Below are 27,846 nucleotides of genomic sequence, written 5' to 3' on the forward strand. Positions count from 1 at the left end.
TTGCTATGACAGTGGGAAGATGAGGAGTGACAAGTCTTCCGTTAGAATTATTTATCAGGAATAGAAAACTGAACATGAATTTAAGGCATCACCTCAGCTCCTATTCTCTTTTGCATGAATTCTCCAACCACTTCCTGTACTGTCGGAGAAAAGGAATACAGTACAGCAGAAAGCTCTGGTGAACAGACGCATCGCAGTTTGATGATGCTGGAAGATGACGAGCAATGACAGAAAATGGGACTTGGTGATTGTGGGAGACAGGAGTGGGACTTGATGTGATTAGGTGCAAACTAAAGCTGGATTGCAAGAGATTGCCGCGACTTGGAAAGGCTAAAGAGAAATGGAACAAACAGTACGCTCTCCTTGACTCGTTTTTTTTTTTTTTTTTTTTTTCCTATTGAACTCTTTGGGCTCGCCCACGACTATCATCAAATCTGTAATTGAGAGTGCCAACCAAAGTAGAGGCAGATCCAGCACCTCGTGGTAGAGGCACAAATTTTTAGTCTGTATTTCTATGCTCACATAACTCACTTCTTTGACTATATAACAAATGACATCCAGTGAGAGCATTATAAGGACAGAGGTTTTTATTTTTACATCTTATTTCATTAACAGTACATCTATACAAATCCAAAATTGCACTTTTTGTACATTTATATACAATACATACAGTATGTGGTAGTGATTTTGGGCTTATGGTTCATGATTTGAGGGACATTTATGGCTCAGCAATTGATGAGGTATTTTGACACACTCCTGTGAAACGAATAGAGCTGTATGTATGCATGCTGTGACTTGCCAGCATGCTACAGCAGTAGTTTAGGTAGTTATTTCCATAAGACGTAAGGAAATGAAGTCCAGTATTTTGCAAAAGCATGTCTCAGTGTCCTTGGTTGATCCTCATCCAAAAAGTTTTGCTTTCAGCTGGAAATTTGGAGGAAAAAAGAAAAGGCTGGTATGGCAGATACGTCATTCAAGGAGCTGGCCCAGGTCTTGTACTGTTTGTTCTGCTTGTCTTGCTTTTACATCATGTTATTTTGTTTGTTTGTTTGTTTGTTTTTAGTCTGCTTCTAGGCTGATTATTTCTGCCTGGCCACTCTCTCCTAAGAGTTCCAGCAACTTCATGTATGCGCTCCTGTTACACAGAGAGATGAGAAGTTAGAAATGTCAGTCAAAGTACAATACAGCCACAGGATATGCCTAATTCAGTGGGTAACAGCAAACAGTTGGAGGATTTAAAACAGTTTCTGTCAATGGATACTGTGTAGATTGCATTCAGTATGTGTGCATGTGCTTCCTACTCACCTCAAGGCAGCGTTCTTGCCCAGCCCTCTCTTGTGCTCAATGTTTCTCAGACTGAGAGACAGGTCAGGAATGAGAACCTGGACCACAGAGGAATCTAAAACTGCCACTGTCTGCAGGACGCTGTACACCTGCCTGTCATACACTCCCACATTCTCCTCCACAAATGACCTAGGAACATGGGGAACATGGGAACATAGTACAAAGTACAAAACATAAAAAATAGGAAAGGCTTTAACAGAATATAGATTACTGATTTGGGATCAGTGTCTACAGTAGGAAAACACATTCTGGTCTGTATTAAATGGCTGCGTAACATGAAAAACCCTGCTCAATGCCTGTGGAACTGTAAAACACAAATCCAAAGATGTATGTGGCCGCAGTTCACTAGAGCCTCGACTGCTAAAAATAAAATGCTATTAATCACAGCATACGGCTGTAATACAGGTGCAGATATTTACTGCTAGAGGTGACTGTCAATTACCGTAGGACAGAGATCATCTGGTCACATGGCCCCTCTGTTGATGCAGCGGCACATCTCTCCACCACAAGCTGGAGGGCATCTGTGCTTGTCTTCCTCACTGTAGAAAACACTTATACTATTACACAGCCCTTCTGTGTTTACTGCAAACAGAAACCTGATTGTCAAAACACACAGTTTCCTGTATTATTTACCCCAAAGCGCAAAGAATGATGAAAATTGCAAGTTTGTGACCATCAGTTTTTCTGGTAAGTACTGTGATTATAGTGGTTATTGTGCCAAGATTGAAGTGTAGCTGTAAAAATTATGGCTGTAGTCTCTCTCTCTCTTTTTTTTAAAGGGAGGTTAATGGTGCAGTGATTGGTCAAAATTGCACACAAGGTTTATAAGAAACTACTAAATTAGCCCACCAAAATCTTGCCTAGGAGTGCACAAATATATCACCTGTACATCAACACTGGAAAGACAGTTACACTCAACAACATGACACGTACCTGAATTAGAGTTTGGTCATGATATGAAAAATGTGGAAAGCATGTGTGTGTGTGTGTGTGTCTGTGTATATGAGCATGGTATTACCCTGTGGCTCATTGACCAGCATCAGACAGCGCAGCAGGGAGGGGAGGGGCAGAGTGAGGAGGGCAGGATCTGTGTCGTTGTTTCGTCTCAGAAGCTCCAATAGGAACATCAGGACGGACGCCAGTCGAGGTGGAGGGGCGTGACCTTTGAACAGCAGGAAGCTCTCACTGTAAGCACAGACAGAGATCAGATTTACATGAAGACAGTATTTCAATTTGGTAGGACTTTACTTGTATGTGTTCTGTTTTCCAACAGTCAGCTGGGAAAAAAGTTCTTGTTCCCAGTATTACTTTTCCTTTGTTTTGCTTGTATTATTCTGAAGATCTCACTTGTGGTGATTAAAACACATCTGAAGATGGGCAAATCTAAGATCGCCTACTTTCTGAACAACTCCTACTGGTACAGAAATATCACAGAAGAACGAGAAATCTTACACACTTACATTGGGCAGTCTTATCATTCATCTTACAAATTGGGAAAACATGAATCTTCCCTTAAAAAACTCATATGCTTATGCTTATATGAAAAAGACAAAATGATCCTGACTAACATGAGTAAAAGCCAAGGTTATGAGGTTGTAAGTGGACAATGAGAAAAAAGTGCAGGTCTTAATACATTCAAGATATACTGAAAAACTTATGTCTGAAACGAGCTCTGAAGGTGTTCAGAGAATCATTGGGCTGCAACAACAAGATGTACATAAATGCAGGGTGGAAATAAACTTTGGATCCAAGTAGAAGGAGTACATAAATCAAAAAGGTAGAACACAGCTTGGAAAGTAAAACAGAAACAAAAAGGACTATCAGAATAATTGTGGATGAGGAAAAGTCCAGATGAAGTGTTTACCGTCAATTTCAAAGGAATGTAAATATTAGAAAGGATGTAATGTGTGTGACAATCTGAGTGAATGACAACTCCAATTTCAATATGTAGACCGCAGACATATTTTAATGTCAGGAATAAACATCCGACCAAATCATATCCATACACAACCTGAATACCAAAGGCAGGTTAGTGGCAGGTGAAAAGGGGGCCACAGAGAGGCAAACTACAAGTGCTCTACAGAGACATACCAGAGCACCTGCAGGATGGTCCTCCTCAGTGCTGCCCCCCTGAGACTGGGGCCGGCTTCACAGGCACCCAGAAGCACTGGGTGATTGGCAATGGCGACAGTGGAAGGGGCAGCAGGAAGGAAGTGGTCTAAATATCTGCTGGTGACGGACTGCAGCTGCTTCTTCAGGAAGATGCCCTGAGACTGAGACACGCTGGAGGCCACTGACAGACCCTGGAGGAGGAGAATGAGTTAACACTGCTAGAATAGAAACGCCTGAAAAAATAACTAACAGATAAGTAAAGGCACAGTTTTTAAACAAGGTCTTCAGTTTCCTTCAGTTCTGTTTCCTTGAAGCTACTTAGTTCTTAGCAAATGTCCAATACAAATGCAAAGATAATAAAAATCCTCCCGGGTGGGGACGAAATGGGTGTCTTAAATAATTGAAAATTTTATGGAATTTTTGTGGCATTAAGAGTTGACAGGAGAGGAGGAGAGGAAATGTGGGAGCAAGGCAGGGGGTGACATATGACAAAAGTCCAAGACCAGATTTGAGGCCATACATTAAGGGTGCACCGTATGTGCCCTTGCCAACTAAGACTCCAATTTATCCCTTTGTTTCAAAATTTGACAGTGCATCTTTTGCTTTGATAATGCAAGTCAGTCTAAGTATGGAATGCCCTTACAAAGGTAACCTGAACTAACCTGTAGATAAAGTGGTAGGCTGTCCCTGAGTGCTTTGTCCTGCTGTGTGAGGTGGTGAGGAAGCAGCAGCCCGTCCACAATGCGGAACAGCAGCTGCTGGGCTTTAGAAGTGGCCAGCAGGGGGCTCCAGTGCTTCACTATGCAGCCTGGGACAGAGTACAAAAATAAGAAAAGGATCACAGGCTCATTTATACCACTATCCATACTCATTCCATACTCTGATCTGCAACCTTGGCCACACAGTAATAACAACAATGAAAAAAAAGAAAAAAGAAAGAAAGAAAGAAAATGGTTAATGCTTTTTCTGTACACCCACCAACAGCCCAATAGGCCAGCTGTATGCCCTCGTGGTTCTTGTTGATCAGAGAGGGTTTAATGTGTTTCAGGATGTCTCCAATGTAGTCCAAAGCTCGGGTCACCATGGCTGATCGCTCAGACAAAACCTGCAGTCCACTGTATACACTGCCTACAGCCTGTACAGATAGGGAATCCGGGTGGGTAAGAACCAGGAGATATAGGTATGTATAGAAAGGGAGCACAAAGTGGGAAAAAAGGAAAAATAAAGGAAAGGTGAGCAAGTTGGCAGGAGAGAGAAAGAGAAAGGAGAGGAGAGGAGCAAAAGTTGAGTGAAGGAGAAAGAAAGACAATGTATGAGAAAGCAGATAAGGACAGAAATTTATTTGACAAAATTTGCATGTAAATTCAAGCTGCCATTCCAGTATTTGAAGTAGATAATACTACACTGTCACTAGGGCCTCCCAGTGACCAGATATGGCTAACATTTATATGCTGAGAAACTGCCACATGTAGTGCACACTTATGTAAGAACACAGGAGTAAATTTGACTTAGATATGCCGAGTATGTTGTATTTGCACACAAAATGGTACGTCCTTGGGAAGTAGGAGCATCAATCATTGATGTCCTGCAGAAACTCCAAATCTTTTACTGTAGCTGACAGCAGGCATTGCCTCCCACATGTAGAATACCTCATGACTCAGTAAAACTGAATGTAATGCACAATAAAATCTCAAGGTACTTGGAGATAGAAGGTTTGCGCCATTGATTCTGGTGATGTAGTATTGGTTTATATCACCTGGAATCATGTTACCTTGACAAAAATCTCCAGGGCTGACCTGGGGTCCACCCTGATGGCTGTGGGCTGGAGGCCGGCTGTCTGCAGCAGACTGTCCACCTCAGGAAGCTTCAGCACCAGCCGAGTCAGTTCACTTAGCTGCTCATCTGCAGCCCGGCCTGTCAAAAACACAGGTGCAAGTTTCTTATCCGAGCTGAATTTAAGCTGATACCTCTAATTAAAGGCAAACAGTTAAAATTATCAAACTTTTCTTTGACAGTGAGAACCTGCTTAGCACAGTTGGACTCATGCATCATGAGGATTTGTGCAACGTTTCTATGTTGGTAGACAAAATGGGATGCAGGCAGTTTTATCCGTAATGTTTTGTACTTTTATATTGGGCTGAAAATGTTCAAGAAACCCAGGGAACAAATGTAGTCCTGATGCAAAATTCTATGACTTTTCAATATCTAAGTCAGTGGGTTTTCATGGCCTAAAAATTTTACTTGTTCCTAGTTTGTTAAAAAAAAAAAATCGATGTCAGCTCAGAAAAGTTCTGAGGCCCCCTCGTGAACAAAAGCAGGTTTCCTATATAGAGGTTGCCACATAATTATAAGATCCAATGAAAACAACCATCTAATGCAGTAAATTTTAGTATACCAGTGAAATGAGGCATTTGCAAAGTTCTCTAAAATTCTCTGACAGTCCATCTGGAATACACCTTTTAACATTCCATGACAGTCCCTAAAATCTGAGACCAGTGGGAATGTACATTGGTTGTTTATTCATTTAGCACACTGCAGGAAGCAAATGGAGATTTAGCATTACCTGCTCTGCTGTCAGACCCATCTGGGTTCTTGGAAAGGTGCTGCTGCAGAACACAGCGAAACCAGGCCCGCACTGACAGGGTTTGGGCTGAGCCTGATGCACCAGCTCCAGTAGCACTACTCACTGATGACACCAGCTCACTAGGAAAGAGAGAAATTACAGGAAAATAATATCAAGCATACAATGTGATGCAGACATCTCAGTGGATTTTTAACATCTCAGGCTACTGATAGCTACAGTTACCATGCACGCAAATACTCCCAACTGTTACATGTTACATTCTGTGTTTATACAATTGCCAACCGTTAATGTTGTTCTGAATTATGCTTTTTAGAAAGCCGCAAATACAAGCATTGGTGTGGAAATGCAAATATTTTTCCATGCTCTCTCCTCTTCTTCTATACTTATCCACACCTGGAAATGATCAAAATGATATTTCATACATTTTCATAGTTTACCAGATAGTGTAGGGACCCTATTATAATTGTGTACTGTTCCACAATGCTGAAATAAAAACAGAGGACTTTTAAAGTGGAAGACATCCTTTAAGGAGACTCTCCATTCATGCTAATGTTATAAAGGGAAAAATAAATGGCAAAATAAAGCCTAATTCATAGCTTTTCCTGTATTTTACCAGTGAGTACAAAATCCTTCTCTCATCCTCTGTCATATGCTTTTTGACAAACAAATGCATGGTAATGGAGGCCCATTTCTTTAGAATACTCCATTTCCCTCTTAGTTGTGCAGTGAGACTACATTTCCATTGGGTGATAAGCCTCTGAACACAGGAAGATGAACATTAAAGATACATTAAATTTTCATGTTAATACATTTAATTTTTTTTTTAAATTGCCCATAATAAAAAACCTCTAGTATTTGTAAAAAGCATCTTTACATGTGTGCATGGTAAAGACGTTTGATGCTATACAAGACTGAGATGTCCCAACCAAAAAAAAAAAAAAAAAAAGAATTTGCACAGAAAACAGATGTGCCTGCATCAAGTAAGAAAATTGTTTTATTAAAAATCCTTGCTGGATCATGTAAAACCACATCTCTAGAAAGATCACAGAGGTCTACCTGTTCTGGAGCAGGTGTGGGAGGTAGCGAGTCACCAGAAGTGGGTGGACCATGTCGTCCCAGCCAAAGCATTGCATGGTGGATTGGACCGGGTTGGGCTGTAGGTCCTGGGGGGCAGAGCTGGGCAGATCAAAAGCCAACAGAGTGAAGCCTGAGAAAGAGGACATTAGCACATTGTAGCCTGAATTAGTCTTGAGTTCATATATCCAAGATTGAAGAGCAATATGCGAAACTTTCTTTATGTCCTCAATCTTTACATCCCACAAGTCATCTTCTCTTCCTCCCTCCCACTGGCTTAGTCCTATTCTTTCCTTTTATCCTATTCTATTCACCTTACTCTCTTTCTGCAAGTCTCACCTTCATTCTTCCGACCTGCTCTGAACCTTATACACTTTCCCTCCCTAGCTCAACTCTTTGCAGAAGCTGTTTCACGGACCCTTCCATCTGGACAAGTGTAAGAAACTTTCTCAAGTGGAGAAAATGTTGAACACAAAATAAGTGAATTGAATGAATATTGAAAACTGGCAAATGATATTGGGCAAAGGCAGCTTCAACCTTAAAGTAGTGGTATCAGCCTCCATCGGTTAAACATGAATCCAAACTATTTTAACTATTTCCTTCCTTCTCTCTGCCCATCCTCCACCCTCCTTTTTCCTTCACCCAGTGTCCCCTCTTCCTCCCTGTGCATGTTGCTGACCTGCAGCAGCATCAGCCAGCTGTGGCGGAGGAGTCTGGGAGAGGCGTAGTGTGCGGAGGAAAGGGAAGAAATGGGCCCAAAGTGCTGCTGCTACCGCTAGGTGGCGCTCCTTCACCACACTGGTGGCAGAGGCAGCCCAGGCCGAGGTGAGGGCAGACTGGACACTGCGCTGATGGATCCGTCTGGAAGAAACACACACACAAACACACACACAGAAAAGCAGATCAACTAATTTATCCAACACAAAACCCAAACATAGTATCTCCTTGTCCTGTTACAACACTCCATACCCTCCACCTCCGCCCTCGACTTTCTCAAATCCTTTCCCCTCCTTCCTTTCTCCCTTTCACTCCTTCTCCTTGTGTTTTCCCTCTCTTCTCTCCTGGGGGATTAGTGGGTGCGGTGGTGCACTGCAGTGTGGAGTAGAGCGGGGTGGGGTGGAGGTGGAGGTGGAGGTGCAGAAGGAGAAAGGAGGATATGATAGGCGGAGAGCAGAGCCTCGTGCTGATCCCCTGTACATAGACTATACTTTGGCTCCAGCGCCTCATCCGTGGCCCCGGCCCCAGCCGCTACAGCAGCCCCACAGTGGCTGGCATTAGCCCAGATAAGCAGCTGAAGGAGCTGTAATCTCATTTAGACTGGAGATGATCCTCCTGTCCCCCTCATTCGCCCGGATGAAGGAGGGGGGAGCACAGCGTTGGGGAGGGACGAAAGGATAGATTGAAGGAAAAGGGGGCAGGGGTGAACACTAGCGTGCACACACACGCACACGCACGCACACACACACACCTTTTCTCCTATCCTCAACCACGCACCCCAGTCTGCTTGTCTTACTGTGGTGCAAACACACACACACACACACACATCCACACACACACCTCAGCGGTGCCTTCCCTTCCAGCAAGGTTGCATCTAATCCAGAGAGAGCTGAGACAATCGATTAGAGTCTGAATTCATTAGCCTCGTTACTACTGCGGAATGGGCCTTTCACACCCATCAACCCTCATTGTACAAGACATCGTCAGAGACCCCACTTAATCCTCCCCAATGCAGCTTCTTACAACGTGTACACACACATACACACACACACACCAGACACACACACCATTAGGGACCCCATTTAACCCCTCCCTCCGCTGCAGTCAACACACACAAAACAAAAAACAGCATCCTAACACATTTAGACAGATAAAAACACACACCCATACACAAGCTTAACACACTATACTCTTGTCCATCCATCTTTGTCAAGATGCAAAGGTGTCATTTTGCTTTTTTCCCTACCTTTTAATCTAAATTCTTCAAAGTAATCCAACATGAGTATGAAAATAAAGGCTCAATATCCATTGAGATGCCTTGATGATCACAAGGGTCTGTGCTTCACGGTGAGGCTTGCACTTTATCAAGCCAAGGAGATAGGGATTAATTGTTCGTGCAGAAAACAGATCCAGCCGGGTGTGCTGGTGCCAACTCACCGGATCATACAGAGAGACACACTGACCACCCCGCAGCAGAGGGTCATGTAAAGGAATAGAAGTGAGGAATTATACCTCCGATTGGCTTCTTGCCTCAGCGCCGCGGCAGTGGCCATCAAGAGTGAATGTTCGGACCCTCCTCCGTCTCAGCCGCTGGCGGAATAATTCTCTTAATGTGTGCAGATTCCACACGGCTCTTAATAGACATAATGACGCTCAGGCTAAATTTGCCAGGCTACATAATTACCCATTAATTGTGTCAGAGAAAACGCATTAATCACGAAGAGATACCGAGTATTGCCAGGCAGAAGAATTATGTTTAATTTGGCGGGACGGATTGGAAAGAAAGAGAGAGCATGGTATTTTTTATTTGGTTAAATGGGTCAGTGTGGTCCAGGCCATAACACAGAGGGCCTTTGGGAGTTCTCCTCTTCTCTCTCTCCTTGGCCATTAATGTGCAAATGTTCGCCCTCCAACCCCGAGATCTGAGATGGGAAGTTTGGGAATTAGCAAAGCTAACGAGATACTGTGCTATGGGAGCCAAGCCCTGAAATAAGAGAGGAGTACACTTAAGTTAGTGTTACACCTTTTGTGAGTGTGTGCGCGCGTGCGTGCAGAAAGGTGGAATGTACACACACCAGAGAATAAAAGTAATCATGCACCTACATGAATTAGTGAGAGGACTTGGTAACACTTGACTTTGCAATGGCCTTATTCTGGTGTTTTAACTCATTTAGTAACCTTTTTGTAAGTATTGTAAGTATGCAGTAGCAGTAATAACCTAAGTGCTTAATGAAAATCTACCTATACATGACTTTTAAGGGTATAAACATTACTATAAGAACTTTGATGCATGAAGTGCATACAGATATAGGCAATATCCAATGTAATCACTTGGTATTAAGTTGGGCAGGTTTTATTAAAGTAACAAGTAACACTGCAGTTACTTGGTTTGGAATGCAAAGTGATGATGTAGCGTGACCATAAATACATTTGGGAATCCGCTCAGCTACTGCCAAAGATATCACAATGTGAACATACCAGGACAACTGAAGAAACATAAAATCTATGGAGCACATGGTTTAATCCATTTTCTACTGATCAATATGAGGAACAATTAAGTTCATATATCACAGTCTTAGCATTGAATGAGGCACAGCATAGAATGAATAGCAAGAACTACTCTTATCTCACTCTACTACACTTATTTGGCTGATACAACTAGGCTACATTTTTCTATGCAGTTATTTGTAGACTGACATTGTAATGTTACACCCCTGTATGTACATTATTGATAAAGTAAATTTGAACAAGTATTCAGAATACATCTTCTTACATTAGTATACAGATTAGTGCTGTGGATTAAGGCCACTGGAAAGTAAAGTGTTAGAGTGGACTTCAGGCAACACACAACTCTTCAACACAGGATTTAACAGGGATGACTGTAAACTGAATGACTGCATGTCATCCTACACTCAGACTCCATAACCTTCCAGACAGTCTCACCAGACGTGGTTTTCTATTTTCCTGTCGCCGCTGTTCCTGCCTCCACCTCGCCACATAAACAGACACTGTTTCAGCTGTAGCTCTCTGACCTTTGGCCGGGGTCATTCGTGTAACACACACCTGTGTCCTGCAGCTGAACCCGTCCCAACACCCTAAGGACCACCTAGTTGCTCCACACACCCATGGCCCCGCCACCGTCCCCATGGCGACAAGAGGGTGCATGAGGGTCCCGTGGGCCCGTAACTCTACTCAGGGCTCTGCCAGCACCTGGTGAGGGTGACCTGGGGGCCACTGGCCCTCCAGAGACCAATAGGGGCCTCAACGAAAACAGGGAGCTTTATTGACATTCATTTCTGCTGGGAAAATAGCACAATCCTACTATTGTCAGTGTCAGGAGTAAGTGGACGCTGGGTGCTGGGTTAAGGCTGGAAAGAGCAGAAGGGATCACTCTTCTCTGCTACAGCCAGTTATCAGATTTTAACAGAAGCACAGCTTGGCTTTAGATAGAGAACATCTGCCTGAAAGTGTGAATATGTCTTCTTTCTACAAGTGCAGCTATCTGGGAATGAAAAAAATGAGTGAGAGATATCTTGGAGCTAGAGGATATTTACACTGGCTCTCTCACCTGAGCTGGGCGAGGACAATCTGCAGGAAGCCCAGGGCAGAATGAAGCTCTGACAGGCGGCAGGCAGGCAGCAACCAATCAAACCCCTCACTCAGCAGTTTTTCCTCTGATAGGCAAAGATTGGTGCTTGTCTCAAACACCTCAGCCACACCTTCAAGATAGGAGCCCAGGGACCCCCATAAGGCAAGTCTACGGGACGCCTCGGTGGTCTTCTTGTAGAATTCCTTGGCCATCTCGTTAAAGGAGGAAGCTAGCCAGCTAGCCTGGGCGCTAACATCCAGACCCTTCTCCTGGAAGACAAGTTCGCTGATATCAAAACTCTTGAACTGGTGAAAAGTGTGCATCCACGCCTTTGATGTATGTTCTTGCCATTCATTGTGAGATCACCGTGAACAAGTAGCCATTATGAGGATACACAAAGAAACTACAATCACTGACTGCATGTGGCAGTTTTTTCAGTGTCATAATTATAGATAGCAGACCAATACAGTACTGATTCTTTAGCCCCTCCTATTGATACATATCCTTTATGGACTTCATTTTTATACAATGTTATGACACCTGCATTTTAGTTCACAGTGTTAAGTAAATGTATAGTACTAATTCTATTTTAATTTTGAACTAAATTGTTTTGAGTCTTAGTCCAAACAGATGTTATATAGTGTATTGTATTATGAGCGTCATTTATATATTTTCAGTCAGTTCTGTGGTTACTGCACTGGGTCAAGATACAAACAGTATTGTGACCCATGTATTGTGATGCATATGGTATCATGAGGTCCCTGGCAATACCCACCCCTAGTTAGAATACAAACTGCTTCTTTCAAGTAATGTATAATATAATGTAAACACTCAAAATAATTTACAGGTTTTCTGATGAATTCTCTGTGATTGACAGGAATACCTGGAAGAGCAACAGTAGTGAAAGCTGTCCCCGCCAGACCAGGGTGCGGTGTCCTGGGGGGCAGTTAGAGGGCAGGTAGCCCAGCAATTCACAGGCCCTGCCAGCCACGTCCTCCAGCTCGACCTGCCGGGCAACCACCAAAAAAAGCAGCAGGAAGTTCATGAGCCCAGCCTCTGACAACTCCTGCATCTTCTTTGAGGAGAACTTGGAGTAGATCCTGGAAAATAGTCAAAGAGGAATAGAGGGGAGAAAGTACAAAAAAGTGGTTCAGTAAAAGAGGAGCCAGAGAAAAAACTGGCCAGAGAGACAGAAAGACAAAGGACAGCAAAGTCAGAGGATTGAGATTCCATTAAATGGCCAATTTCTATTCGGTTCCAATGGCAAGCTTGTGTCAATCTGAAGTAACTGAATGTTCAAATTGTTCTGTTTTCTCACTTTCAATCTTTTCTTCCATAGACTAACTCTGCTCTTCAGAGGTGATTTGTTCTTCTGAAACCCCTGACTTCAAATGCTGACTAACTGAACTCTCCACCCCCACCGCACACCACCTGCCTCCATCACCTTCTCAGCTCCGGGGGAGAGGCTGTGTTGCCTTGGCCTGTGTGTGTGTGTGTGTATGTGTGTGTGTGTGTGTGTGCATGTGTGTGTGAGGGAGAGAGAAAGAAAAGGTAGAGAGAGCACGAGAAGAGAGAACCACCCAGCACGCTGTTAGATCCTGCGGGCACCGTGGAGAAATGCCTTTAAAGATCATGTTAAATGTCAGAGACACTCAGACACACAGCAGTGGGCGCTTGGTCCCTCTCTCTACAGCCAAACCAATTTACTGCAACACCAGAGAGAGATCAATAAAACCACACACACACACACACAGCCACACATCCTCCTGGCTGTTTGCTCCCCTGGCAGGAAACTCAGAAGGCTTGAGAGTTCAACCCCCACCCCATCCCCCCTCCACCACTCCAAACACAGATGCAGCCCACACAGGTGAGTGGGGCTGCTGTTTGGGTCAAAACACCAACAGTGAGCATCCCAAGACAAACTCAGTGCAAGAAGTATGGCGGCTACAAAAAAAGTGGAGAGAACAATGAGAGAGGAGCAGAGAAAGACCAGGTTAACAACAAAAACTGCTTAGTTACACCCACAGAAGATGAGGGAGAAGGTGGCCAAGCATGCAGTCAGAAGCTGAAGGGAGGGAGATTTAAATAGATGAATGGGTAATATATAAACACGGGTATAAGCGGTGTGTTGGGAGGCAGCAGAGGGGTTTTTTGTGCTCTCCCAACCTGTCTGTCTGTTTGTTTATCCCGGACAGCTTTTTTTCCGGAGGCGAGCAGATGCTCCTAACTCCCGGCGTTGGAGATCAACATGCTCCCAGTTGATCCCATTAATGTGGTCGTCGCGGGCATCCCACAGAGCCTGGCCAGGAGTGGGAACGCTGCCGAAACGCTGCTGCGACGCACTCGGCACGCCTTGCTCCTCCTGAGGGGCGAGGGGGTGGTGGTGTTGGTAGTTGTCGTGAGGAGGTAGGGGTGGATGGGGAGGGTGGGTTTCTGGACCTGGCCCAGCCCAGTCCGGCTGCTGCCAGACTGCCTACCACCCACATCCCCCAATCCCCCTCCCCCTCCTCCTCCTCCGCCCAGCCTCCCTCTCTATCCGTGCTGGAAACCATCGCGGCTTCGTTAAGGCGAATTAACCGCCACGCTCGTTAGCTAATTAGCCCCCATGTCTGCGGTGTTGCTGAGCACGTTCCAGACAGAGGGAAGTCATTAGGCGGATTTATCTGCGGCTGCCTCTCCCTGGCGCCCAGCCGGCCTGGGATATGGGATGGTCCAGTGCCTGGTTCTGATGTGCACATCAGCTTCTGATCTTCATCTCCTCGCTTTCTCCCTCTTACCTTCCTCACAAAGACACACACTCCTGCCCCAGTCCAACTCCCTCACACAGCCTCAAACCATGTCACTGCTCTGGGGAGCAGGTGTGCTCAACGCGTGCGTGTGTGTGTGTGTGTGTGTAAGCACGTGTGTGTGTCAGTGGGAGGCTCCTTGGCTCTGGTCTGTGCCCAAGAGCAGGTGGTTGACTCCAGAGACACCTGCTTCACTGGGGGCCTGAACAAATATCAAAGACACACTGGGAGACTGAGGTGCACCTGGCACACACACAAACAAGACTCCAATGAACACACACATATGTATGCATGATAGTGTGCAAACACACATGTTGTATGTATGCCCACACAAGTATGCACATACAGACACAAACCCAAACAGACACCAATCACATCACATTCTTAAGGAACAAGGAAAAAGGAGTCAATACAAAAACTAGGCTCGATCAGTAATGATTCCTCACAGCCTCCAATCTTTCTTTCCCTTCAAAAAAAAAAAAAAACTTACAACATATTTGAATTTGAGTCAAATGCTTGGATGTGACAACACCTTTTCATCGTGGAGGGGAGTGTGAAGGTGGACTTTGAACTACAATCCCCTCAGACTCTCCATGCTCACCTTCCTTTGATCTGTCTCTGTGGGGCTCCTCCGGTGCTGTCCTGGGTGAGGCAGAGGGCCAACACTCTCAGGAAGATGTGGAAGGAATTGGCTGAGCGATACAGCTGGGTGTGTCCTGGAGTGTGGAGTGGGGATGGGGAGCAGCAGCTTCTTGCCTGCTCCAGCAGAGCCAGGGGCGTCTTGCATAAAGTGCCCAGACCAGACACCCCGAGCCAGGGCACGGGGAAGGAGCCACTCTACAGTGGAGGGACAGAAAGGAGAGACTGAATGAGAGACTTACTGTACAGAATGGTTTCAAGGTACAGGACGAAAAGACAGGAAACACACACACATATACATGCACATAAAATATGTGATTCCACAAGCCTCATCACTCACAGTTGACAATATGTATTTGGCTGCCTCAAGGTGAATAAGCACTCCCACGTCTCATTTTCTAGTTTCTTTTGTCAAGAATTTTCTTGTCAGAGGTTTATAAGCATAAAATCAACATACAGGGAAAATAGCCTGTTCTTTACAGTGGAGACACTGAGAGGCTAAATACACACCATAAAAACTGGATTAAAGACCACAGGGAACTGTTAAATTGCTTTAAGTGTAGAATATGGTGCCTTTAATTGAATGTTGTGGAGAAATTGGGTCATGACAGCAGCAAAGAGTAACAGGATACATCAAAGAGAAATGGTGTATAGAAGAAAATTGAAAGGAAGGAGGAGGAAAAGAAGGGGATAGAACATGACGAAATTTTATGAAGGGCATGCAACAGAGTATTATGAGTTAATAACAACATGTATAATATGCAAATAGATATTTAATTTAAATCTTTTGTAAATAAAATAACCTTTGTTTGAATTTTGGGGACCTTTGTTTGAATTTTTTTTTAAATATTCAAAAGGCATTCTAAGTAGTAGTTTTTGGTGGCAGCACTGACCTTGTGGACACTATACTACATTCAGAGGACAAGTTTAAAGCACCCGCATTGGCAAACATCTGCCTTGCTAGTGTCCATGATTGCTCAGTGTTTCTGTTCTGTCGCTAATCCTGACCTCTGACCTCCCTGGGGGCAATAAGAGAAAAGACAGCTAAGAGTATAACCTTATCCACATTCGCTTGCACCACAGTTAATAGCAGGGATGAAACAATATATATTTTTTGAGGCCCACACCGGTGTTTTCCTGACCTTAATGGCCCTCACCGATGTGAATGCTGATCTGAATATGGTAATTGTTCTGTTGGTAATTTGAGAGCTATATTACTGACACACCTAGAAAAAGGGTAACAAAAACTTAAGATTTCACTGTCAGCCAAATACTAGCACCAGAAGCAAAAATATTTTTTCGGACTAATAATGACATCGCTTTTTAAAGCTGGTCCATCTGTAGTTAATATCTACTCGTGAGCTATAGTCAGAGAGACAGTGAGCTAAAGTTAGCTCACTGCTTAAAGTCCTTTTGTGATGAGACAACAGAACTTGAGTATCAGCTATTAGCCTCCATATTACATTGTGCTGGAATAATTACAGGAAACAAAGAGAAATTTTAGAAATTTGGCTCATGGTTCCAAGACTCAAGCTGACTGTCTGTAATGTTCTTGCTTTGTACTGGAGGTTTGTCCTCACCAGGTTCTTGCTGTAGAAATCCCAGAGGGTGGAGACGGCGCTGGTGCTTGGATCCCACAGCAGAAACAGACTCAGACAGCAGTGGACATGCATCCTGACCTGCTCCTCTGGTAGACCTCCCTGTTGTCTCACAACACACACACACACACACACACACACACACACACACACACACACACACACACACACACACACACACACACACACACACACACACGCACACACAATATAACACTATATAGCTTTGATATAGGACCATAAGAAATAATTTCAGGGTTTTTCTATGGTTAAATACCAATGTGTCAACTGGACACTGTGCTCACCTTGGGATTACAGGTTAATTTGAGCAGTTCTTCCACAAAACTCCAGTTATCTTCCAGCTGTTTCTGTGAGTAAAAAAAATATACTATTGCTTAAAACTAATGATAATCTTTATACACAGTAACATATAATGCTTACTATGCTTTTGCTCAAAATGTAGGCACATCTATGTGTGTATACTCACACACACACACACACACACACACACACACACACACATATACATAACACATACACACAATAGATAAATAAAATATAAAATAGATATCATATGTGCCAAATTTAGAGAAGATCTGATAAAATTTGGAGGAGCAGCAAATACCGAAGCATTTGGCATGAGACTTGTATTGGCAAACTTGTTCATCATTTAACATCCACACATATCCACAGTCCAATTTCAGGACAAGAAGCTAATGTTAATTTTTTCATTTATTTATATTTATTTTTTATTGTAGCTATAGCACCCCCCTGATGGCCGACTCTTCCCAAATTCTACACATTACGTCAAGATCCTCGGATGCATTGCCAACTGTGTCTAATTGCTGTTGAGAGCTGATAGGCTGATGACGATCATCTATTTTGGAGTATCATGATGTCCTGCCAGGTATCATTAAACCTTTGTACGACAATGAAGTGTGCGAAATTTGAAGTGAATCTGACCTACGGTTAACAGGTTATAGTTATTTAAAAGTATGATGCTGCTTATGGCCAAATCTGGTGGGCTAACTCAATGAACCCTGTACATGTCTAAAAAATTTGGTTCAAGATTTATGACACTTTATGACACCACATTGAAAAAAAATTGTTTTGGAAAAGTATAGCTACCTTATTCCTAAATCCAGACTGAAGACCAAAGGGGACCAGATGTTTATTATGAGACTACTTTCTTTTTGAAACACAGATTCAGTATGTTCCTTTAAATCACTTTCAGGCACATTTCGACTGAATTTGATGTTACATAATCATATTCCTGTGGGCAGAGCTCCCTGTGCACAGCCAGTACTTACAATCAGGTGCTGGTTGGTCACAGGGACACCTCAGTGGAGACAAAAATAAACCACTGCACAGTGAAATAACTTTACTGTAACTTTACTGGGAGCGAGCTATGCATTTCGCCCCTTACTTCCTCAGGTTCACTCAACAAAATTAAATAAGCTAAAGTAGAATATAACAAAAAAGGTTACCATTCCTATTATTAAGGGGGTTAAAGTTTGCAAAAAAAACACACTCTTATGTTGTGTGAAATACATGAATGGGTTTTAAGATAAGAAGAACATCAATCTTCTATGTGGTTAATTTTGAAGGTGTCCGAGTGCATATTAAGTGTAAATATTTGAAACTGAGGCTCCCACTGTGACCCTCCTGTAAAATTTCATGACTCTCCAAAACCAGCGATGGAGTGCTTCCATGAGCTGTAACTTTTATTCCCTCTTGGTTTGTAATTTTTTTTTTCTAAAGGACAAGAAAGTCTGGTTTCCACTACAGTTTACTTATTTTACTATCCTCACACACACACACACACACACAAAAAGTAGACCTTTTTCATAGCAGCTATTTTGACGTGAATAGCAGGGTGAACATTGTTACTCATGTCATTAATTAAGGTTCTGTTCCATTTAAGCCTAACAGTGCCAGGGCCCCAGAAAGGTTCTGCTACACTTAAATGGAGCAGAACCTTAATGTTATTTCTAACACCTGTGTTTACCTGCTACTTTATGTCAAGACAGCTGCATTGTGATTCTTGTACCTCATTCTGGAAGGTACCATTACGGCTGTACCGGCCCAGCTCTGCTAGTTGAGTGACCAACCACCAGGTGAATCCCAGAGGGTCTTTGCAGTGGGTGGGGAGGCCGCTGTACTGCTCTGCTGCTGGCTTCCCTGAAACCAGAGGCCTCAACAACGAGTTCATGTAGCTCCAGAAAGACTGGTGGGAAACACACAGGGGGGGGAATGTAACAAGACAAAAATCTGATTGATGACTGTGCAAGTGACAGATTGTGTGTTTATACAGCATGAATTCGCTCACCTGTGTGTGCAACAGTTTACTCCTATATTCCAGCAGGTGTATGAGCAGGACCCATAGCTCTTTGGTGCAGGAACACAGGTAATGATGGCTAGTCACAGCCTCTGTAGGCCTCACCTGGAAAAAAAGGAGGGTCCATTCAACACAATAAGCTCTCAACTGAATTAGTATTCCACAGAGAAAAACTATTTGCACTAGAGTCTGACTAATAAATCAGTCAAAACAAAAACAGAATATCAGCCAGTCAGTGTTGTCCCCCTCTGGCATGATACATTTGTGTGACTCTTATGCTTCAATATGTGTGCTTGATTATGCAAATATGTTTTCTTCTGATTGTTATATTGGGTTTCAATGAAGAGTTTTCATGTTCCGTGGTCTAAATGCTTTTTGAGATGCTCTGCCATCCTGAATTTCTTGTGTCGAATTTTGAATACTGACACAAATTTACTGGCTTTCAGCAACTTCCATCTCAAAATATTGGTGTGTAAAATACTGGAAGCCAAATTCATTAAATGCTAAAGCTTATTCACTGATGACTGAATGGGACTCTGTATTTCAGGTCAGTATTAGAGTTTCATCCTGCAGTAAGATAAATGACTTAACATCATGAATAGAAATATCACTGGTGCAGTGCTGCATGAGATGTAATGAGCTGAAGCCACCCACCCACCTTGCTGTATTTGCCTATGGCCAGACCAGTAAGGTCACACAGCAGACTGCACAGGTGGTCCTCAAACAGGCTGGTATCAGTCAGGTTCTCTCCTGTCAGGTTCACAAACTGGTGGGCGTACACCACCTGGCCTGGGGACACGAACACATCAAATTATGAAAGGCCAGTTTCACAGATAATGACTCTGCATGGGCTGAAAGACACGTTCTGGTGTATAAAATTGCTGCCCATTTCGTTAGCTGTCCAGAGTCACATTTAAAAACCAGAACAGCAAATTTAAAAACTGGATATCTTTGTTGTTCAATAATCTTCTTAATCTAAAACAGCGGAGCACTGAAACCTGATTTTGAGTACTGATTACTGGCTGACAGCAGGACCAATTCAAGCACTACTCAATTTATAGTCATTCACACCGTCTAGTATAGAGAGATATACATTAGCTTCTAACTTTTCTACACAGGTAAAATAGCTAATTCAGAACAGGTCAACAGACAATTAACCAGTAATTCAGGTTGGCAGATAAAACAGTAGAGATGTCAAGTTGGGACACGATCAAACTGTTTTGAAATGTGACGTCACCTTGTGCTTCAGAATGAGACCGACTTCAGTCACATGACTGAGAGAAATGATTGATCTGAAGGTACCTGCTATATGAGGACACATCTGTGTTCTACATTCAAAATGAGAACAAACACACACAAACCAGCATTATGTGGCTGTAACAACGGCTTCTGTCAGGAGATGACAACTCTGAGGCAGGAGGTTTGAAACATTTCAATACACTTTCTTTAAGTCTCAAAATGTTTCAAAAGTTTTGAACTGGAAATATCTAAAAAACAACTTTTTTAGAATAGGTTAACAGATGATGAACAATGTAGATTAGGCCTAATGAAAAAGAACTACATTTTGCCTGCAAAGCCAAGCTTATCTAAACAATAGTTACGTTGTCTATGAACATCACATGCAGCAGCATTTCAGCATTTTTTCATCAAGACATATTTTCCCTCTGAATGAAAAGTTTTACATAGCCCCAAAGTGCATGTTGTTGAAGTAACAGGTCCCAGTCCCAGTACTACAGATACCATCAGTTCCCATCTAATCCACAACATAATACAAGCCACTCTCACATTTCAGTATCTTTCCTTTCCACTTCCTGTCTGAGCATGATATCCTTACCTTGCATCTTCTGTCCCAGCAGGTGAAGGATCTCCAGGACTGACCAGTGGATGTCCAAATGAAGGTGTAACAAATGCCATGAGGGAGGAAAAATCTGTAGGAGGGACACATAAAGCGAAATGGAGTGCCAATTTCACTGCAAAATTAGAAATATCAATCAAAATATCCTTGCAAGTTGTTTCAAGCAGTTCTGTGTAGGTGGACCTCCTGGCTCAGCACCATGAAAGGAAGAGAATACTGTGTGTCCTTATAAGATTTTATTCAAGGCTTATCATTCGCATATCTTTCATTTAATGTTGACTCTAGAAGATCTGTGTTGCCCCTCTGGCAACAACAACTACATCAGAGAGTATTTTTCCCCCTCAAGCTCAGAATCAGGGTCAGAATTTGATGTTTGGCAATACCTTTCCCTGGTTCTGTATCGTGAAGGCACTGTGCACATTGGCAGGCAGGTCTTTGAGTCGTCCTATTAGAAGAGTGATGCCAAACAGCTCCTCTAGCAGAGCAGAGGGGAGCTGGGCCTCCAGCTTCTCATAAGGGTGGGAGGGACCATCCTCCAGGGTGCTGGGAGGTTCCAGGTATCTGGACAGATACAAAAGGACAAGCACAGCAAATTAAACTTATCAAAAAACATAAAAAAAAAATAAAAAAAAAAATATTGCTGCAGACAGGGATAAACACACAATGATCTCTCAACGTCTAGTTAAAATAAATGAATAGATAAATTATTTCGTAGACTTACCTGTACAGGAAGACTTTGACATATTGAAGGAATAACACACACTGTTGTCTGAGGTCCTCTGCTTCATAGTGTAAGTTGCCTGCTTGACCTGAAACATAAAAGATCAAAGTGCACAGAACATTTTCATAAACTTAATGCAAATCAGACATGCTATCAGACATGAACACAACGCCAGAGGTTAGCTGAGCAGTCTATTGTTTGAACTTTCCTTGGAACTGTAAACCACAGGATGAAGAATACCACTATGTGTGCCTGATAATTTATAGACAAAATACAAGCTGCCTATTTACAGTCTGTCAATGTACATGAATGTTTGTGGCAAGCACAGAAAATACACAAAAATGCTTTTCTGAACACCAGAAACTGGGCGCATTAAAAAAAAAAAAAAAAAAAAAATGTTAGTACTGGTTAGGTTATGAATGACCGAGACTTACCAAAGTCATATGAACTGGACTGAACCAGGGTCTCCAGTCTGAAAACTTTTTGTCTGAAATACAACAAAAAGCAAGTGTGAACACAGACATGCATGTGAATGAACAACAGACAGCTTTTCAAACACAGACTTGGTATAAAATTCTGTAACTGATTCCTCTTTTTTGTCCAGCACTAAGCTCTCACTGTCCCAGAAAAGGACCTTCAGGGCTGTGGTCAATTATCTTTCAACTGATTCCTTTTAAAAAAGCCAAGAGAAACTTAAATTTATCAGCTAATGAGAGACTGCTGAAAATGATCTCTTAATAAGTTGAAATGGTAACGTTAACATGTCAAATGTTTTTTCTATATTTGACTTTTTGAGGAAAATCTTAGCTAACATCTTAGTTAACCTGAAAAGGCCGAAGAGCAGGTTTGTCGATTCTACCAGCGCTGTCTCAGTTACCCAGGGGAAGCCAAAGATCTCCACTGTGTCCGTCTCATAGTCTGCAGGGGCCAGATCAAGACGCAGCAGCAGCCTGTGAAGGGGATGAAGACTCATATCACTGTGTCTCAAATGAGTGATGATGGCCGCTCTAATTTACAGATTTCTAATATTGTATATAAGTTGTGTTACTGCTTCACATAATCATCACACAGCAAGAAAGGGGGTTATAAATATTAAGGTATAGGACTGGCTTTGAAATAAAATGTTGTGTCCTAATGCATGAGAGCATGGCATTGCCTGCCTTATCGTGGTAGCGATGGTACAACACCCAAGTTAGAATCATATGGTGCCTGTTACATACTCCAAAAATAAAGGTGGGTGATTGGAAGAAGACAGATAAGGATACAACATAGTATCTCATTTGTTAACCCGAATGAATGCATCCTCCGGGCTGACTGTAGGCTTTAGATAAAACTGTGGGAAAACAATTGCTTCCCCATCTTCATTGATCCTCTTGCTGAGAGTGAACAAATGAACTGCTGACAGAGAAACTGACTTTACCGCTTCAGGGAGCCTCTCCCAGTGTATCCCTCTGTAGAGAGGGGGGGTGCTGGGTGCTCCCCAGTTTCATGGGAGCAGCAAAAGCAGGGCGGTCGTGCCGGGGTCAGCTCACATAGACTGTCCGCTGCAAAGGGGGAAACTGGTGGGGTGAGGGATTGGCTGAAGTCCTCTGTCATGTCCCCACTGCAGAATCAGACACACAAGGAATCTGGTTATTTGAGCTAACACATAACAAGATTGTGAGAAAAGTAACACATTAGATGCAGGACAAAATATAATACAATTCTTTGCATATTGTGTAGACAAGTCGTCCTTTATGAGAGCAGACTATGTACAGGCTTAAGAACTGCTACACACAACAGAACCTTGAAAATAAACACACAAAACACAAGGCGGAACAACCCAAGCTGTCAACAACTGCACCCCAGCAGTTGTCAATGTCAAGCCCCGACAGAGGACGTTTTCTTTGCTAAGGACACAATCTGGCTATTAATGTTGCCTTGTTTATGGAAAAATATGCATGCACCTCGCTGCTTGCAAGGCCAGGTGCTTTCGGAATACACCAGTAGATACGTAAAATTCATTAAGGATTTTGAGTTGTTTTCTCCGAGTTGTGTATTTGCCGATTAAAAGAAATATAGCTATATATAACAACCGAGCTAGCTAAATGTGCTAGCAGCGTCAATGTAGAGCACATATATTGTACAGAAGTAACAGTTACCAAGTTTAAATAGCAAATTGGCTAGCTTGGTGTTTAGACAAAGCAGAGGCTCCAAACAGACAAATGTTACTTAAAGGTGTTGACTAACCTTTTAGTTCTACTTCTTGTATTCGTTTTATATTGTGTAAAAACGCCAACTGACGACAACAACACTACTGCCTGTGTTGCTGTTTGGTGTTCAGTCTCTCCCGCGCGTTCCCATAGCGCATGCGCACACATGTCCGTGCGACTGACGTGTTCGCTGATTGGTCCGAAGTTTAGTGGTGGGCGTGACCCTACCCGGCCTGACACCAGGAAGTAGCCGGTCAAAGCAAGAGACATCACTCTCTCCTTCTTCCGTCTTCGCTTAAAGTCCGTTAGGTAGACAGGACTTCTTCGTTTGTGTCTGACAGCTAGAGAGACTCTCTTACATTTCTTTTTATATCTTCTCCCCTCTTGAGAGTTAAACTGCAATTAAAATGTACTAGAGCCGCGACTGAGAGCATCTTGAGACAAAGACGTCACCGTGTCCTGATAATCTAATCCCAAGGTTTCTTTGCAGTAAAAATCCAGCTTCGTTAACAAATACGAAATTACCTCTAATTTACCGTGTGATACATTGAAATCGCTCAGGTTTAGGCTACGTTGTAGTTTACACTGCAATGATATGATGGTGATTGTACAAAAAATAGGCAGGTAATTGTTTTTTGACAAACATGCACTGATATCTTTTCTCAAATATCGGTATCATGTTTGTTTATAAAATATTTTATCCACGGTCACCTGCGGGCAAATAAGGGCTGTCACGCACTGAGCTGCGGGACCAGCCTTATGTCATTACTTTATGTCCCTGTGAAAGACACTTCTTGTGCCATTCTGTCTCTCTGTAGGTGTCCCTGTCAAATTAATACAAAACAATTCGGCGGTTTAAGTAATATTGTATTCAGGCTAATCCTAATTTCCATATGCAGATCTGTCTGCCAACAGTCCCTCTCGCCATCACACCATTTCTTGCATTCTAATGCATTCTCACATCTTTACAAAATCCCCCCTTCCGCCACACGCCGAGGATGTGCTCGTTTTCTCCACTTATAACACCTTATTTCTGCACATTGTGACTGTCCGGGGAGGAGATAGACGATAGGTTTGGCTGTTTGCACGGTCAGATTTGCGCGTTTTATTATTAGGCGTCAGTGTAGACAATAAAAAATGGAAGCGGCTGGAGATTTTTTTCTTTACTATGCATCGACCTCCTGTTCTGCTTTCAACAGGAGGCAGTCCGTCTGCACGAAGGCTCTGTCGCCTGGATGTGAAAGGTAAATGAGTTTTTTTTTTTTTTTTTTTTTTTGTTCCTACGCTACAAACCCATTCAAACCTTTGTAAGCACTGTAGTTCATGCAGGGAGTGCGATTTCAACCTGTCCCCCCTCCCCTTTCATCACCCTCAGTTGTAGCCTCGCTTCCAGGGTTTGATATTAACTGGGCAAGGTTGGATTTTGCGGTCTGTGAGATTTCATCACATTACAAGACTCACGACTAACAGTCTGATGCCTGAAAACTACTTGATTCAGATCATGGTGATGATATACTGACAGTGAATGCACTCCGTGATCCTCATGCAGCATAGAGAGGAATTTGTTGCCTGTATAATGGATGTAAAGGGACTTCAATTGTCCGATTAAATGTTGTTTAATGAACTCTTTATGTGTGTTTGTATAAGTTTAACACAACTGTAACAAATTCTTTCCCTGATAATGTGAGGATGCACCCTGTGTTAAGTAAAACTTTTTTTGTCGTATGTACATTTGCACTTTATAAGCCAATATGATACTTTATCAGTCATTATAGGGGAATTTGCTCCCTCACCCACTCCACCCTGCGCAGGGGGGTCAGAGGTCAGGGTCAGCGCAGACCAGCACCACTGGAGTTGGTAGGGATTCAGTGTCTCGCTTAAGGGCACTTTAGCAGCCTTCATGCCTGCCAAAATGGGGGCTTGAACCCTGATCTTCCAGTTAATGGACAGTCTCTCCAAATGTTAAGCTGACACTCCACTTAAAGCACTTAGGTATAGCGTCCTGTTTTAGTATTTTCACATCCTTAAAATATCATGCTATTCATGCCTTACTTCAAACCAACCATCTATACTCTAAGTGTGGTGAGTGGGTGCACGCAGTAATGTGGATATTCTATAGTGTAAAGTTATCATGTGACCTATAGTTTGACCTCTAGAACTCATGTATGCTACAATTCCAATATTAACAATCCCCTTCTAAAGAGTACAGTCAGAAACCCATAATGACTTTGCATAATGAGTTACATTCTTTTTTTTCATCGGGTCTGGTCTCTAAAAGATCTCTGTATTGTACAGGGGAGAGTGCTAGTCACTTTTATCTCTGGGAAAAAAGAAAAAAAAAAACCTTGTGGCTACAGTTTGATCAATTAAACTCCTGAAAGGCCCCCCACCCCTCCTCCCCTGGCCCTTTCATTCCTCTGCCTGAGAGGAATATAAAGTTATCAGTCTTCCCAAGCGATATGAGGACGGAAATAAGTAGTTTGTCTATAAAAATGTCCAGGTACTTTATCAGCGTCCCAGTAGACCCCGAGGCCCTGACACTGTTCAATGTGGCGCTCCTGTGCTCTAGTCTCAATGCTTCATCTGCCCCCCCAACCTCTCTCTCTCTCTCTCTCTCTCTCTCTCTCTCTCTCTCTCTCTCTTTCTCCTTCAATCTCTCTCTCTTGCTGTCTATTTTGTGTCTGCCTGAGGCCTGCTGCTCGCTGGGTGGGTGTGTGCTACTGGCCCGGCACCTCACTGGGATTGACTGGGGCTCGGTCCCCAAGTGAGGTTATCGATTTCATTCAGGGGCTTGGGAGATTGGAGCTGAATGATGTTGTAGACTTTAAACAGTGGTCGGGGCTGCGCTGTTTGTTGTTTGGGAGAAGTGCTGCAGGAGGAGTTACTTTGTTTTTGATGTGAAGTGAGATCAACACAGGGAACCACAGTCACAGAGGGAGTATAATCCTGTAATTTGTACTTCTGCTGTACAGTCAGTGCATATTAACATAAAAAAGTGGCCAAAATAAACCAACAAAATGACAGTGATTGCAGACAATAAATACTGGGTGCATACCAGGGGAAGGAATGTGCCAATTAATCAGCTAGATTATGATTAGATGGAGCCTTTTAGTGCTTCCTGATGAACTTAATGAACTGCATATGTGTGTATGTGGATTTGCATGTGGGCAACTACTGATTGAAAGCAACATAAACACTTTAAAATTGCTTCCCTAAATTATATCAATATAAATTAGTGTTTGTGTATTTCTATTTAAAAAAAAAAAACAAAAAACAAAAAAAACTTTCCAGACAAGAAATGTTTGTTGCATGTAGTCCAGCGAAAAGAGTGTTCAGGAGAGTTCAGGCACAATGCAAATAAATGTCCATATTAATAAGTAATTGATTCATACTAAGAGTTAAAATCATGTTTTTCTTAAAACAAGTGAAAATCTGCCAGTGTTACCAGTGTAGGTTGACTTGTTTCAGGAATTCTTCTGTTGTGAACAAGTATAAATATCTTTAAATAACGCAGATCAGCCCACCAGTGTCAAGAAAATTACACTTGAACCAATAATATTCTATTTAGCATTGGAAACAAGTGCAATTATCTCATCCCACTGGTGGATTTTTTTTCACTTATTTTAAGAAAAACAAGATTGTAACACAGGAGATAAGAGTAAATGACTTGTTAAGATGGAGATTTTTTGCAGCGCATTTAATCAGCTTCACTTTCAGCTTCACTTTCAGCATTTCCAGTAATGCACTGGCTGTTTGATTTGTCAGTTGACACATATGAGATGGGCAAAGCGACAACCTTTCATTCTACCGTGGTGAGCTGCTCACAGGAAAGGGATGGCATAAAGAAAGCCAGATAAAGTGCCTGTTTTGCATAAAGATGGAAGTTCGTACTTAGAATGAGAGTGCTGCTGTTTTTCTGCACTCAAAGCATTTGCATCAAGTCCGGGAGATTAAACGTGTGGGTTGGGAACTGGAGAGAGTGTGTTGTCTCGCTTGGGGCCCCTGATGCCAGAGTTCTAGCTTTCATTGCACCGGGTAAAAGATTTCTCCTGGACATTTCACTCTCTGTGGCTACAGGTGGGTGGTTCTCATGCTGTAGGTGGCAGCCACTGTGGATTTCATGCAATAGCAAAAGTACAGTGGAGGTGGCTGTGGGCAAATTGTGGCCCATGTTCAATACTCTGTGCTGAGATACTGAATCCTACACTCCCTAAGTCAATAAGCGTAGTTAGGCAGCATTTGGAGTGGAGTGTAATGCTAATATTTCAGTTTTTAAGTGTTTGTGTTGCAGCGTTGA

At 42.8% G+C, this 27,846-nt stretch overlaps 2 protein-coding genes across 2 annotated transcripts in view; one reads left to right on the plus strand and one right to left on the minus strand.

Annotated features, from left to right (window-relative positions):
- Positions 1 to 578: 578 nt before the first annotated feature.
- Positions 579 to 23,684, minus strand: mms22l (MMS22-like, DNA repair protein). The gene is made up of 26 exons (XM_030071539.1): positions 23,587 to 23,684; positions 22,778 to 22,960; positions 22,182 to 22,307; positions 21,792 to 21,844; positions 21,358 to 21,445; positions 21,020 to 21,197; positions 20,616 to 20,709; positions 19,440 to 19,570; positions 18,773 to 18,886; positions 18,494 to 18,670; positions 16,749 to 16,811; positions 16,426 to 16,545; positions 14,808 to 15,043; positions 12,304 to 12,520; positions 11,400 to 11,689; positions 7,794 to 7,975; positions 7,097 to 7,247; positions 6,020 to 6,159; positions 5,228 to 5,370; positions 4,435 to 4,591; positions 4,119 to 4,264; positions 3,436 to 3,647; positions 2,363 to 2,529; positions 1,787 to 1,883; positions 1,306 to 1,473; positions 579 to 1,135 (listed from the first exon to the last, which is right to left on the minus strand). Exons 2-26 carry the CDS (start codon positions 22,951 to 22,953, stop codon positions 1,060 to 1,062), a joined length of 3,702 nt encoding a protein of 1,233 aa, XP_029927399.1. The 5' UTR covers positions 22,954 to 22,960; positions 23,587 to 23,684; the 3' UTR covers positions 579 to 1,059.
- A 3,888-nt stretch (positions 23,685 to 27,572) lies between these two features.
- LOC115373244 (PC3-like endoprotease variant B) overlaps positions 27,573 to 27,846 on the plus strand; it is a 173,905-nt gene continuing 173,631 nt past the window's right edge. Inside the window, exon 1 of the mRNA XM_030071531.1 lies at positions 27,573 to 27,626. The gene's annotated coding sequence lies outside the window, so the exon portion shown is untranslated. The remainder of the gene's footprint in view (positions 27,627 to 27,846) is intronic.

Source organism: Myripristis murdjan, chromosome 16, assembly GCF_902150065.1.
Source record: "Myripristis murdjan chromosome 16, fMyrMur1.1, whole genome shotgun sequence".
Classification (NCBI taxonomy): Eukaryota; Metazoa; Chordata; class Actinopteri; order Holocentriformes; family Holocentridae; genus Myripristis; species Myripristis murdjan.

Excerpts from the sequence above, each read along its gene's own strand:
- mms22l (XM_030071539.1), bottom strand. The coding sequence starts at position 22,953 with ATGACAGAGGACTTCAGCCAATCCCTCACCCCACCAGTTTCCCCCTTT. Across the intron at positions 18,887-19,439 it reads CCATAGGCAAATACAGCAAG|GTGAGGCCTACAGAGGCTGT; the intron begins GTGGGTGGGTGG and ends CTTTTTTTCCAG. Across the intron at positions 7,976-11,399 it reads ATTGTCCTCGCCCAGCTCAG|ACGGATCCATCAGCGCAGTG; the intron begins GTGAGAGAGCCA and ends TGTTTCTTCCAG.